This window comes from Paramormyrops kingsleyae, chromosome 8, assembly GCF_048594095.1.
Source record: "Paramormyrops kingsleyae isolate MSU_618 chromosome 8, PKINGS_0.4, whole genome shotgun sequence".
Classification (NCBI taxonomy): Eukaryota; Metazoa; Chordata; class Actinopteri; order Osteoglossiformes; family Mormyridae; genus Paramormyrops; species Paramormyrops kingsleyae.
The window spans coordinates 7,776,165-7,791,501 of record NC_132804.1 but is presented as its reverse complement, the minus strand read 5'-3'; the positions used below and the strand labels follow the sequence as shown (position 1 = coordinate 7,791,501).

Here is a 15,337-nt window from a genome sequence, read left to right as displayed (position 1 = left end):
ACACGTGCTGCTTGGAAACAAGTACAAGGTATTGTGTGCATTTCTGGGATTGTGAAAAAGTTAATTACCTTCATTTCACTGTACTGTACACTGTACTGTACACTGTATTATTCAGTACAAACACTGAACAGATAAACGGTGCAGACACATCTTCCCAAACCTACTTTTCTTTGCTTTCTTTTATTGTGACTTAAGAACTCCTCAATAGTCATAATTAATTAAACGATCAGCTAGTGCTCCAAGTTCTTCTAAATACTCAGGTTTAATACTGCCATCAAAAAACATGCAGTTAAGCTGATTGATCAGTAATAACAATGACAACCATTACAGCATGATTATGAAATTGTATCAATGCAGCCACTGGATGTTCATTTTCAGTGGTTGAAAAATACAGACTTTTTTTTGTTCAGGTCCTTCATTTCTGGTCAGGTCTTTTATTCCTCAAAGACAATTTCCATGACATTATTCAGACATCAACACTCAAGGACACATCAGTGGCTTTTATAGTGGTGAAAAACAACACTCCACACCCTGCGTATACACATCCAGAAATAATTAACCACCTATCAGTGGCATTTGGAAGAAGTTACATAGGTCAGAAAGACATTTTCAGTACATGATACAATAACAAACCTAACAACTAACTGGAAAAAACTCTGTGTCAGTGTTTGCATGACATGATATATCTTTACACGTCATACGCATCTGTTATCTTACATTGAACTGAAAACTGTTGCAACTGCCCCACAGTTCTTCAGACAGCATTGTAAACGACACTGCTTTCGAAGGAATTTCATTCTCAGCACCCTGGAATTACTCTTATTTAACAATTCAAGTCCCAAGAAAAAATAAATGTTGTCTGTCAGATCGCGAACTGTGACTTGACAGAGTATTTCAGATCAAACACTCTTCTTCAAAACTTTCGTTTTACTAAACTATATTAGATTAGAGACAGCCAAGTGTAGGATGAGCAAATAATTTATTAAATGAATTGATAAAACTCCAGAATTTGTCCGTGTGAAAGGCGACATGTTTTGCCTTCATAATAGTATTGAGTTGTCCTCTACTGGAGGACTACAAATAGGGGGCAGAACTTCCTGTTACTCTAGAATCTCAGCCAGCTTTTCTTGGTAGTATTCGTAGTTGTCTTTGCAGTCCTCCCAAGGATCAAAGCTCTGCTCCTCATTCTCCACGAAGGTATCCCAGGTGTATGTAAAGTCCAAGGGCTTCATCATGCGCAGCTTACAGCCCGCAGCCGCTAGCGCCTTGAGCCCCGCCCGGATCTCAGGCTCCTCCCACATGAACAGGCGGGCTATGTAGATGGCGAGACGCAGTGTCTTGCGGGCCTGTAGGATCTCTACCAGTTTTGCGGCACAGGAAGTGCAGGGGCTGGACGACACATACCAGGTGACCATGTAATTCAGATTGGTGTCGCACTGCGGGAGCACCTGTTGGAAGAAGGCCTCTTCGGCGTGGCTGCCCACGTGCTCGTCCTCCAGGTAGCCTCGCTGAAGCACGGCATTGCTGCTTTGTGAGTCCACAAGGAAACACAGGAAGGTCTTGTTGCGGCCTGAGGAATATTCCACATTCTTAAACTGAAACTTGAAGAAGAAGGGGTCCATCCGGTCCCTGGAGAAGCGGCAAGAAAAGATGTGGCAGCGTTTATTAAAAACGGGACTTATTAAAATAGGCAAGAATTGTAATTTTCTGGTGGCAATCATCAGTGAATTCCCTCTCATCCAAGAATTAAATATTCAATCGCAATGTAGAGAGATGGTTTGAAATACTGGTGATAAGTCGTAATGTTTAATTCAGAAGAAGTTAGGTAACATTAATATGGCTCCATGACCACATCAGTGATATTGAGCAGCAGGTAGTTGATGAGTTAGCGACACAGATTGCGAGCCATGAGAAGCCCCTGCTGACATTTACTTAAAAAAAACACTTTACTCCAGCAGTTACAACAGTAAAATATCAAACTACATAGGCGCATAATTCAAAAGTAATAATTGCAATGGATAAATTCTCAAATTGTGTTGTTATGGGTTGTTCAGGCTCTGCAGACTTTGAAGGAAAGAGGAGATGATGCCTTTTCCAGGGGAGGAGCTGGTGTGGTACTTCCACACCAAATGTGGCCAACAGCCCAGTATGTCTGGCTTGTCAGACAGCTATAATTAGCATGGTATCAGAGGCTAGTCGTTTGGCTTTTATTGGGCTGCAGTGCCCAGAAACCATTGATTTCCTGTCCTGAAAGGCCTGGTCATCCTCAGGGAGCAGAATGGGTGGTTTGCTATGAGATCAACCAGCCTCCAAGCCTGGACTAGTGAAAGAATGTGTTCACCATCCTTACAAAGCCATTTATGGAGTGCGGACTGCAATGACCCTGGAGTTTATCTCAGGACACACAGGGCTCTAGGACCCTGCAGAGTCCATCACAGGGAATTCTAAGGCAATGTTTTTCAGCTGGCGGGTTGCGACCCCAAAGACATTTTCAGTGGTTCATGGAGTGCGTGGTTTGAAAAATAAAATATATCGCCTCTGCTCTGAGGAAATGGCAATTTGAATATGGAGACAGTGAAGTGGCCAGAGAGAACTGTGAATGCAGCAAGTGCCCCGGACTACTAATCTGAAAATCACCCTTTACGTGGTTCCCTGGGTCAGCGCAATAGCCGTCTTCCTCCTGACTTAGCAATGGCAGCTATACTTAGATTTCATGCAATATCAGTGTCGACCAGCAGGTGTCACCATGCATGCAAAAGTTCATTCATTTTTCTCACATAAAGCAAGCTTCACAATGCCTGAGATATATAAATCACATTAAAATGAAAGAAATTAAAATATTTATGCTATGGCATAAAACCCCAAATAAATCTACGCTGTAATACAAGCTATACAGCAATGAAATACAGCTAATTCTTCATGTGGAAAAATCTTTATGCAGACCCAGCAGAACATACTGTTTGTTTCCATGGTAATTTTTTTTTTGTTAAGAATAACATGTGGTTTGATTTTATCAAATGTCATTGAAATACCATGGTGTTCCCCGATTGCCATACCATGTTTTATTTACACTGGCTAAGAATTAAGTACCACATCCTTCATCCTCCTCTTCAAAGAAAGCTTAAGCCTAGTTTGACAGCGACAAGTATCCGTTTTAGATATTTCTTAACGTTTTAAATCATGACACTTGCAGGATATTGTTAATATCAGCAAATGTTTTTGCCAGAGTCACCATCACATCATCGTTCTGAAATTACAGACATGCCTGGAAGGCAGCTCTACACTCGCGGGTTCCGCATCTCGTCCGTTGCCGGAGCTTTGGGGCCACACGTGGATCCCTTGTGAAGATGGTAGCGACACACTCACCCCCTGATAATCTCGAAGGGCGGTAGCTCCGGGACGCCCTCCAGTTCTGCCCCCTCCTCACCGGCCGTGGGCAGCTGGGGGGTCTCTCCATTTCCCTGCGGGTCTGTCCCCTTTGCCGGGGCCCCCACCGCTTGCCCCGTAGCCTCCTCCCTCTGGGCCTGCTTTCGGGCGGCCGGCCGGCCCGCGGTCTTGGTCTCCTTGCTGTCGGCCATTTGTGAGGAAGATGGTGAGGATGAGGTATCTTTGGGGGCTGAGCCCAGGAGGAGAGACAGTAACGAGGTGCACAGGGCAGAGGGACGTTGGATGAAATGCCACAAAGCACTGGAGGAGGGTTGTGGGGGGGGGGGGGTGGGGGGTGGAAGTGGCTGGCCCCCTGGCAGCTGTCCCCCTTCCTCCAGACTCTGCTAAAAAAAGCTCCAAAGATACTCGGGTGTGTTGGTGGGGTCAGTGCGAGAAGGGCTAGTGTATGCATGAAGGTGGCAGCCATTTTGTTTCTCACATTACCCCCCCCCCCCTCCCAGCTGTCCCTACACACCACACCTGTAATAGCATGTTAGCACACTTAGGGAGTTATTTTTAGGATTCTACCCAAGTTGCCCTGCTGCCTTTGATCATGTATGCCATGAAGGGGCCGACATACCAGCTACCCCTAAAGCAAATGTTACACATTTAAGCCACATTATTATTATTTCCATATAGTAATATAATGGTTCTTAGCGTATCAACATTGATAAAGGACCCTAAATGGTGGAAGAGAAACGAATACAGCTCTGGAAAAAATGTAGAGACCACAGCAATGTGTTTAGTTGCACTAAACAGTTCATGAGTATGCACCTGTGTAAAATATATATATATTTTGCAAATTCCAGCTTGGCTCTTCTCTGCTTCTCAATGATGAAGGGCTTCCTCCTTGCTTTGTGGGTCTTTAAGAGTTTCTAGGAGTCCCAACTCTTCTAGCAGTGCACTTCACACCATTTAATGTTTCCCATTCTTTTTGAAGGTCACTTGAGGTCACCTTCCGATTTATGAGGCACTGCGGATAAGTTAACGGTCATCTCTGGTGTTACAAAGTTGCTTCTGCCCTCTACCTAAGAAGAGAAGAAATTTACAAATGAGAGGCGGTCATTCGGCTCATCAAGCTCGCTTGGGGAGAATTCAACTAATAGCTTAAAGTTGTTAAAATCTTATCTAGCTCTAATTTAAAGGAACCCAAGGTTATAGCTTGCACTGCACTAACAGGAAGACTATTCCATACTCCAACGCAGTGCTGTGTAAAGAAGTGCTTCCCCAAATCCAGTTTAAAACAATCTCCTGCTAATTTCCACCTATAGCCACGAGGTCATGTATCTGAACTGATATTGATATGACCATCACGGCATGATCTTTAAATTGTAATAATGTCTAATGAAGCCATTGAGTGTATTTTTTACCTGCCTGGTTATTGGTCATTGCCAGTTTCTCCTGCTTCACTCTGTTCTTGTGTACTGCTGTCTTAGAAACTTGGAGCTTGGAAGCGTTCCAGCTCACAGAGTGATGTCTTCATTTTGTACAGAGCTGTATACAAATGACATCAACACCTGGTGAAATACCCCCCACTCCCACTTATTTTAGGATCCTAAATCAGGACAATACTCAATGCCTCTAGGTGCTGCTTCATGCTGTCCAAATCATTGGCACATACCTCAGGCCTCTTGCACATTGCACTTAAATTGCACAGCAAAATACCTCTTACCTATCACTTGTGTATAGATTATGTACAGCTGAACATTTCATATATTTTTTATCTTATTATTTTTGTATTTTTTTCTATATTTTGTTACTCTCTTATCATGCACAGCTGCTCAGAGTGACCAGGGTTACATTCCACTACATGTTGTATGTGTACGTGACAAATTAACCTCTTGAATCTTGAATCTTGAGTCACAAAACAGCAAGCTCCTCAGTCATGATAGCTTTTCAAATCTTCTTGCCTCATTCATGGTTTCAGGCTACTTTCATTCATGCTCTACTTGAAAACTAACGTATTGCAGTTGTATTTTTTCCAATCCATGGAGGTGGGGCAGTAGAGTCATTTTGTCTTAGAGGTTGTTAAAATTACCTGGAATCGTGACGTTGTGATGTTGTTCTGGGATCAATGATGTTTCCTGTGATTTTCAGCCCATTGATAACTCAGGATGGTTTTTCAGTTGAGGTGACAGAAGAGGAGCATGCTCGCACGAATTGACCATAAGTAAAAGTCACGTTAACTGCAACTTTTTAAGATGAGTCGATTGAGATTACGGGCGTCTCTTGGTCATTCCAAGTCAGCGGAAAACGGGAGTGCTGAAGGGAACCATAGATGTCAGTTGCAGCTCCCGGAGAGCGCTGGGTTTCTGACGACGCTGATCAAACAGGTCCCAGTGAGCAGCATCCCAGCCCAGTCTTCTTGGGGACCAGCCTTAAAAAGATAAGCAGAGAGCATGCTGACTATGAGCCCCACTGAAGCCATTACACCCTGTGCAGAAGTCAGCAGGGAAAGGGGGGGGGGGTGAAGGAGCAGTAGGACTCAAGCTACAGAGTCATCAGTCAAGTACTGGTTTATAAATGTTATGCAAGGAGCAAGGAGAAGCCACCCACTTCACAAATATTGACTTGAGCTTCTGAACGATTAATGGAACATGTATGCGGAATACCTAATGCAATTAGCCCGGAACATTTTTTGTTGTTGTTGCAAATGCACTAATCAAAACCTGCCAGTTCTTTTCACCCCGAGGGGAGAATGCAGTCAATACTGCCCACTGATTGCTCAAGACACTGCCCTGTCTGGACAAGTTCTGCTGTTGCAGCACTGAGCAAAGGGCCTTAGCCTAAATTGCCTAAGCAAACACCCATCTGGCAAGAAAAGCGTGAGAACAATGAGTTGTGTAACTAACATAAATTATGCTAATTATGCCAATTATTTCTACGCTTCTCCACAGCGTTTGTGCTCTTTTGAAACATGGAATCACATTCTTAGTCAGCAAAACAGCGGTAAAATTGAAAAATCTGTCTGATCTGACTCTGTCAGATTGTCTGAAGACCCCGTTCAAGGTGACGTCTCAGGCCTCACTGGAGAGGATGACGTGTCATTTTCAGATTTTTTTCCTCTGTGACACTTAGGCAGCCAGTATAAATAACTTTGGCAGGGTGCACGTGAAGATTAGCCCACGTACTCTTATGTGGCACGTGTGTAATTGCAGACGACTGGGGGTAATTTTGGTAGCTTGCTGGCGATGGTTGTCTATAAGTAACAATATTTACCTTAATGAAACAAAAACCCATACACAGTGCCTTGAGTTTCCCTCATGATGGGTTTTCTGCTAGAGATAAGACCCAGAGAAGACCTTAAGGATTTCTCTTTCCAGTCTGATAAGTCTCTGGGCAGCGATAACCTGCTTATCCATTTTCTGCTTTTAACCCTGCACTTGCTGATAGAGGTCAGCATTCCTCTTCGATAATTCCCCAGTAATGATGCCATAAGTCATTCGTTAAAATTCCATTTGACCCTCCTTTGGCCTCCAGTCCCCAGGAAATAGCCTGAACACAATTGGTACTCACTTAGGACTAAACAGACTAGTTAAGACAGGGGAATTATCATACACCACTGCTGACATTCTCTAAACCGCTCATAGTGTTGTCCGTACTACTTCTTTCAGGCACCCTCTAGCCGTGCCTTGGCTTCCAAACCAATAATGGTCGTGAGCAAAGGGGTACATTAAAATAACAAATGCTGCCAAGTTATGCTGGCCCGATCTTTCTGGCCGTACTCTGTGTTCCATTAGAATGCCTGAGTGTGGTCACATGTTGATCGCACTGACCAATAAGGGGCATTGCAGAGACCTCCATGTTGTTCTGTTCTTCCCGGAGAATTCTCAGCCTATGTTGGTTAGGGACGAATGAACTGCAAACAAAGGTATTCCACCGTGCAGCAGCCCAGCAGCCTCAGGCACTTCTGCAGGTTAGATATTTAGGGCTTGACCTCGTAAATGATCAACAGATGTGTATTGATATAAAGGGCCATGGGATTAATCTTTAATGGGGACGCACAGAGTTCCCAGGCTCTGGGGTGGACACCCTCAGCCTAGGGACCCGATTACAAGGACAGTATGAGCTACATGCTGGATCCAAGCTCAAGGAAGGGCCTCCAGCCTACAGCAGCTTAAGCTCTGTTTTATAGAAACCTTCAGCCATCACCATGGCCTCAGAGCTAAGGGTCTGTATTAACGGGTCTGTTAATTATTATTCACAAAATTATTATTATTATTATTATTATTATTATTATTATTATTACAGACACTCCTCACTTAACGACCTACCTGTTTAACGACCCGGACTTGCGACCAGCTCTTCAGCCAGTCGGTACTGTACGCTGTACGATAACTTTAGTGGTGGAAACGGCAGCACGGTGTCTCAGCGTCAGGCATCTCGCATCAGCCTTTCTCAGTCTCAGTCTCAGTCTCAGTCTCGTTCCCGCAGTCGCTCAGTAGTCACTACACTAGCGTTCCCAATCTCTGATTGCCTGTATTTACAGGATGCAAATCTAAGTAATGTGTATAAGAGCTGATTTCCTCTATTCTGTTTAATACAGTATACAGTACACTACAGTATAAACATTTATAAATATAATAAAAATGTTATGAATGGTGGGGGTTTTGGTCTGTTTCTTTTTCTGTTGCTTTTTATTCACTGCCTCTTGCAGCAAGTAAATTTCCTCAGTGTGGGATCAATAAAGTCTTATCTTATCTTATTTTATCAAATGTGACATTAAAACAATCTAAAGATGGTCGACACAAACCCACTACCAGCACAGTCAGTACTGGGCGGCTCCTCACTTATCAACCAATTCGCTTAATTGAATTCACGGAATTCGGTCGTTAAGTGAGGAGTGTCTGTATTATTATTATTATTATTATTATTATACATCTTATTTTATTGTGCATTTCATGACACTCAAGATCACCTAAATGGAAATAAATGACATAGTAAAGCAGATGAAAACCATTGATATAAAACCAAGGCTTATATGATAATTCACTCAGTCGTGAAATAATTTTTAGAGTTTTGGCAAAAGTTTGTGCATTAAAACTGTGAGAAAGTAGCGGTTGGGCTTGTTGGATCAAAAGGGATTAAACAAACAAGCAATAAAACCTATATTAGACTCATAAAAGTCACTGTTTAATGTGACAAGTAAACATAAGCACAATATATAAATTTTCCTTCTGGAGTTGTGAAATGCGTTTTTAACAATGCGGATCTTTGCTGTCATTTAAGCAGGTGCGTTGGATGGTAAATATTTCTCGTGACGAAATATGGGAATTTAAAATTAACTTAGATCGATGGTTCAGATTACCCAAACAGCCTGAAGCCATAAATCTCCTATCTGGCAAGACACACATATTGTGTGAGAGCAACAGCACATGTCACGCCATGGAGAGAAGAGGCGCTTCTGTGGTAGAGAGGAGTAATTAGACCAAATTACACCTGGCAGGTAAGTGCTATTTTATTTTTACAAGAGGTCAAGTAACTGCTGTTGCAAACTAAGATCTCTTGGTTCTTTGAGTTCTCCTAGCCGGTCCATGTAAGACCATGAGTTTCGAAGGCATGTAGAGCAAGGAAGCGGACGGAAAACAAGGTGGGGGATTTTCCCATTCTTTCCAGGCTGTGGAGGAACGTCACCGCATTTGTGTGTGGACCCGTCTACCAGCATTCCCAAGGCCTCAGTCGGCACGCCTCTAAACATGCATTATGTGGAGAGAAGGCCGGATGCATTACGCAATCTTGGAAAGGAGATGCTGATGTCCTGGGGGGGTGGTAATGTTGTTGGCTAGATAGAATGACCAGAAAGTAGACTTACACACACACACACACAAAAGTTACCCACAAAATATGATAGTCTGGCTTTTGCCTACCCTCTCATGTCCCGCAATGTCTTGAATCCAGTTTTCAGTTCAGTCCAAATAGCTAAAATGCCATGTTTCACACCATTGGTGGTGAGTGTGATCTTCAGACTGAGATTCTGAAGCTGTTACATACTAGAGGCCACACAGAATAAACCTAAATAATATCTTCAGAAATGATGCAACTCCTGCCCGCTGTTTACTCGCAACCTGCAGGGACCTATCAAGCCCATTGTAGGCGCTAGATTGTAAAACGGCATACAGTTGTTCTTGGAGGTAACAGTATTATCAATAATCGATCGATTGTCTTTTTTACGCCTCCTTCAACTTGTTCTTTGTAGAGTAAGCTGTCTGCGAAGGGCAGCCACCCATAGCAGTGCCCAGGGAGCTGGGGGTTAAGGGTCTTGCTCAAGGACCTGCAGACGTGCTGAGGCTGGGTTTGCACCCGCGCACCTTGTGATTACAGGCACACCGGCTTAGCCCACTGAGCCACACGCTGCCCCAATCAATGGGCAGCACGTATGTGTCATACAGCAGGTGGGGAGAGAATAACTATAATCCTCCTATGAAAATGTCTGTTGCAGCCACCAGGGGGAGAAGTGAGCCAAGCTGACTCAACTACCTAGAATGAATAGATATTATCCATGTTACCTGTTTGTATGGGAGGGGTCTACTTTTCCAGTAAGTGGCTCAATGTTTATCACCTCCTACAACAAGAATGCTACCTGTAGCAGGTCCCAAGCATACAAACTGTCCAAGCACTGCAAACCAGCCATGTACCAGAAAGGCACCTAAAGTGCATTTTTCAGGGTCCTGGTAGCAATCTAGTGTCTTTTTTCTATTAGCTGACATTGGCGATGTGGCTTTGCTCTTCCACTATTTGCAGTGCCAGCGGGAGATGTTCAGAGGTACAACAGCATAGTACTGAGATGTCAATGACATTTTTTCTTTAAGACTCATACGTTTGTTATTGAGAGAGATCAATCAACTTTGTCTGACCTGGAAAGAGAGGCTGGGAGCACTGAGGAGGCCAGACTAATTTATTCCTTAGAGTGTAGATGGTGGGGGGCGTGGCCCTGTCACTGGAATTCCCCAACTAGGCCCCGCCTCCATGAGTATATATACAGGATACAGCACAGGTAAGAATCAGGTGTGCCTTGGAGTTAGTCAAGCAGATTTTATAGAGCGTGACAGCTGAAATCCTAAGACCTGAGAGGGCCAGCTTCTAAAAGTGGATAGTTCTTTTCTGTTCTACATCTTTGTTTTTCATTGGCAACTACCGTCACTTCAATGACAGGTAGGTACAGGGTTCGATTAACTTAACAAAGACACTCTGTATGCTTAAAGGGGCTGAGAAATCAAATCAAAAATAGGAGTGTATTTCTACTAAGTCCCCACATGTCTAAAATGTTGACTTGTTGTGTTATTGTTTTTTAATTTTGTATAATGCTAAAATATGAATTAATATAATACTGATTAACTACATACTTGCTGTTGTCATCATGATGACGTAGATGCTGTATATATTTGTGATCGAGGAGTCCTCCCCTTGTGTAAATGTTTATATTCGTCATACATCACCTTCTGTGTGATGGGCTGGCTCCTCGCGCTCTGTTATTCTCTGCCTTGCGCCCGTAGTTTCCCAGATAGGCTATAGAACCCAGTGATCCTGCATAGGACAAGCGGGAACAGAAAATGGATGGATGGATGGATGTATGATACATTACCTTCTAACATGCCTACGTTTTGTGTCTCTTTCAATCCAACCTTCGTACCCTCCTGCCAAGCAGGTCCAATGTCGGTAACCAGTGAGTTTAGTAGCATACTGAACAATGCCAATTGGACCATGTACCGGATTGGCTCTGAGGATCCAATGCCGATCCTGCCTGCCGATCTCATCTCAAGGGAGCCCGAGCTACCGATGAGCAACGCATCCTATTCCGCCAGTGCCCCAGGTGAGCGCAGTGCCTGGCACAGACAATCGCGACATGCACCCGGACATAGAGCTAGCCATCCGAACTAGAGCTGGACGTGCTCTGCGGCTCGCTGTCTTCAGGAAAGTTTAACTCAGCCTTCATTGTTGTAAAGATGTCTTGTGAACCGGGAGTCTTAGAAAAGACCAGAGGGTGGAATAGACTTCAGGAACTTTATCCATACAAAGTGCCTTATGGGCGATTAGCCATACAGATTTCTTGCACGCGTTAACGTGAATGTCTGCCTATTTGAATGGGTGGAGATAACTGGCTGGCTATATAGAGCACATTTGCAAAGCATGTACATAGATGTTTGGAACACTGAAGATTATTTTCCAGGTGTCTAGAGAATAGAAGGTGTCTGATAAACCCATCTGGCTCTCCAGGAACTCTCAGGTGGTACCAGCTCTCCCCTCAGCACTGGACAAAGCAGCACGTCTTGGAGTGGATCAGCTATCATGTAGAGGAGAACCAGTTTGACGCCAGCTCACTGAACATGACCTGCTGCTCCATGGACGGGTCCGTTGTGTGTCAGCTCACTTATGACATGCTGTTGGCCTTGTTTGGCACCCTGGGACACAGGCTATACCAAAGCTTGCAGGAGCTCAAAGCTAAACCTGGTGAGACACCACTAGCGTCCAGTATGGAAATAGAATATGTCTTTATTTTCCTTTGTACATTTAAATTGACATGTTTTTTGAGGAGTAGCTTCTAACATCATGGGGGGTCCTCAATCCTTTTTTGGACTCTCATCAAGTTTTGTTTCCAAGGTGCAAACTTTGGAAAAGGAGTATAAAAATATTTCTAGCCAAAGTACAGATGCCACAACAACCTTCAAACATTACAGGTCACTTGGGATATGATTAATTTGGTCTCTTCATGAAAGTTCTACTCTGTCCCTTTAGGTGCCGATGACCTGAACTTGACCTTGGACCTTCTTGGCGAACTCTGGGAGGATATCCCAGATCTTGTGAACAGCCAAAGTGGGGAAGACTACAGTCTTCTGAGAACCGTCGTGGTGAATGACGGTATGCAGAACATCTCTCATTGTGTGTACTATTCCACAAAGTATAGCATTCTCTTACACTTCAACCCCATCGACTCCATTTCCCACACGTTCTATTTCACCCCTTACCCTAATTTTAACTGTACTGTAATATAAGAAGTTAGATAAATAGGTAAAGTTAATGGTAAGCCAAGAGCAATTAAAACAGATGAAGGTTAGCCAAGATCTATAAAAGTTAGCATGAATATGCTATTTCACATATTCCATCCTTGTGTGATGCAACCCATCAAGGGGGCGACTTCAATAGCTGCCAGGATGGGCTGAGAACGACAGGAGAGATGACTCCTCAGAGCGACAACGGTTATGAGTCTGGGTCTACCTCCTTGGACAGCTCTTTTCCAAGTTAGTACCCCATGGAACCTCTCCAATGCTAAACAAGGCCAAATTATTAACATCGTCTTATATTGCTTTATGATACCTAAACAACATGCTATTGATGTCCAGGAGGAATCCTTTTGATACCAAGCTCTCCCGAGTCTGGTGGATCTGATTCTGACCCAGAGTTCCACGATGCACAGTCTTCCCTCCCTACAGGTAGGTGTTTGCAAATGACCACTGCTTTCCCTATTTCCCGGTGCCTTCCACCATTGTTCAGACCTGATGCTTTGTCTGGTTGCTCCAACAGTGGACCACTCAAAGGAAGAAAAGGCAGAGACAAAGACTTACAAACGAGGCAGGGGAAGACCCAGGAAAATCAGCCATGGTTCTGGACACTTTTACGAGACGGCAAAAGGCAAGCACTGTGAGTAGAAGATACAGCATTTTCCCTTCACCAGTGTCAAGGGAGTTTCCTAGTAACACAAGCATTGAGAGTTTACAAGTAGCATTTCCATTGTGAGCTGCTTAATTGTGTTAGCATTGTGACATACCCACCAGCTGAAAAACAAAGTTCTAGAATTACATTGAGAACCCTTCAACAATGACTTTGTCGATAATAGCATGTTTCACTGGTTCTTTTTATTAAATACAATGTACAGTGTGTTTTCCTCAAGAGGCAGAGAAAGTTTCTCAGTATCACAGAAACTTAAGCTCTGCAGTACCGAAGGGGTAATTATAGGGACATCGGTGGTGTTATTGAGTCTCAGTGCTTAAAAATGCCCTGATTTCTATCTAGCACCACGAGGAACTCACCTCTGGGAATTTATCCGTGACATCCTGATCCACCCGGAGCTGAACCACGGGCTGATGAAATGGGAGGACCGGAAAGAGGGTGTCTTCAAGTTCCTCAAATCCGAAGCCGTCGCCCAGCTCTGGGGGCAGAAGAAGAGGAACAGCAGCATGACGTACGAGAAGCTAAGCCGTGCAATGAGGTGAGAGCTGAAGCCTGAATCTGTGGTTCACCCAGGTGTTGGTGGGAGTCTCTTCCTTGTTTGGCGGCTTGAGTCAACCAGGCATCCCACCTTCGCCCGACGTAAAACACCATCATCCTGGTTCTGACCGTCTCCCTTGTTCTGCCAACAGGTACTACTACAAGCGGGGGATATTGGAGCGAGTGGATGGGAGACGTCTGGTCTATAAGTTTGGAAAGAACTCAAGTGGATGGAAGCTGGAGGATGCAAGACCAGAGTTGTGATGGGGCATTTGTTGGAGAGAAGTAGTAATGATTCTGACAGCCCCCAGTAAAGGTGTGGGGTGTAAGATACGTACCCGTAAACCTGGGATGGTGAAACCTCCTGCCAGTTCAAAAACTTATCTGCTTTCTCCTTCTGTGTGGAGGGAGGTGTTGCAAAAAGATGTATGCCAATGTTTTGGCTAAAGTAGGTTGTATGAACCAATAATGACACAGTATCTGCACATTGTTGTTGTTTTATTATTATTATTATTGTTATTATTATTATTATTATTATTATTTGTTTTTATTATTATTATTTGTTTTTATTATTATTATTTATCATTATTATTTTTGTTGTCAATCAAATGAATACATTTTTCCCATAAAGCCTTATAATGGTTGACAGCATTAGTCCTGTCTGTGCTGTGCAGTGAAGCGAGCCTATCCGCATCTCTGAGATTGAGCCGCTGAAATCCTGCTTCCGTCCCGGAACATGGGCGCATCACTCACCTCAGTCCAGGCTTTCCCTGGCTTTAAATGAGTCCTGGCAAAGAGCAGGGCAGCGAAGGAGGACCACACTACAAAACCGGAGTTAGATCCTTTGGTGATATGAAGTCAGATGCTGCATGCTGGACGAATGTTTTAAAGACCTCCCTTAATCGGCTGCTTTGTGTTTACGCAATATTCAGCTTGTCGGTGGTTTTACCGCACATTACTCTGTGAATGTGTAAATGTGTGGTCTTTATTACATATGTGCGTGCAATAATACCTTTATATAGTTCTTGTTTTCTAATAAAATGTTCTTAAGAAAAACAAAAGAGAACGGTGTTTCTGTGTCGGCATGATGTTGAGTGGAAAAACCTGTCATACAGAGAACTGAGGCCTGAAACGCAATTCAAACACACCTACCTGCATTTCTAAGCCATTATAATGAGGCACAATTACACACTTTTAATTTTAATAATGGATTAAAGTCTGTATTACACAATTGCACACTATCAGTCACTATTCATTTTAATAATGGATGAGAGTGTGTAATTGTGAATGAATTATTTTCGGCTGCTGTCCTCTTATTGTCCACTTACAACCCAGGTCTTCGGCGAGTTGAATAGTTCAAAGACATTAATTAAATTTCCCTTGGCTAGTCTGATTGTTCGTAACGTGATCTAAAGACCTCGGAACAGGTTACAAGACCTGAGTGCTGGAATGTAGATCAATACCAAACTCCTTCATGACTGACGGATACATTATGGCATTTCTGTTTAATAAAAACCAGTCCACACATTATGAAACAGCACCAAAGTAAAAAATTAATATGTGAACTTTAGGGGAATCGATATATATCAATAAATAGCCGTCCTTCGTTCCACCTCTCAAACGCTTCTGTTCAGGGATATGAAGGAAAGGTCTGGAGACTTTTCTCTTAAATGCGACCTCGGGGGACTTCAGGAAGAAGTGACTTAAG

General features: G+C 43.5%; 2 protein-coding genes across 3 annotated transcripts; one reads left to right on the top strand and one right to left on the bottom strand.

The window, feature by feature from the left end:
* Window positions 1-414: 414 nt before the first annotated feature.
* apobec2a (apolipoprotein B mRNA editing enzyme, catalytic polypeptide-like 2a) lies at window positions 415-3,683 on the bottom strand. Its single transcript, XM_023841089.2, has 2 exons — window positions 3,367-3,683; window positions 415-1,629 (listed from the first exon to the last, which is right to left on the bottom strand). The coding sequence occupies exons 1-2, from the start codon at window positions 3,576-3,578 to the stop codon at window positions 1,101-1,103; spliced, it is 741 nt and encodes a 246-aa protein (XP_023696857.1). The 5' UTR covers window positions 3,579-3,683; the 3' UTR covers window positions 415-1,100.
* Window positions 3,684-10,401: 6,718 nt separating this feature from the next.
* On the top strand, window positions 10,402-14,688 carry elf3 (E74-like factor 3 (ets domain transcription factor, epithelial-specific)). Of its 2 annotated transcripts, none has more exons than XM_023841076.2 (9): window positions 10,402-10,578; window positions 11,072-11,236; window positions 11,641-11,874; window positions 12,160-12,282; window positions 12,552-12,650; window positions 12,765-12,854; window positions 12,946-13,062; window positions 13,435-13,630; window positions 13,782-14,688. In XM_023841076.2, exons 1-9 carry the CDS (start codon window positions 10,572-10,574, stop codon window positions 13,891-13,893), a joined length of 1,143 nt encoding a protein of 380 aa, XP_023696844.2. In that variant the 5' UTR covers window positions 10,402-10,571; the 3' UTR covers window positions 13,894-14,688. The 2 variants fall into 2 exon arrangements, with proteins under 2 accessions (XP_023696844.2, XP_072571201.1); XM_072715100.1 differs by having other exon boundaries at window positions 10,403-10,578; window positions 12,552-12,662; window positions 13,782-14,687.
* Window positions 14,689-15,337: the final 649 nt, after the last annotated feature.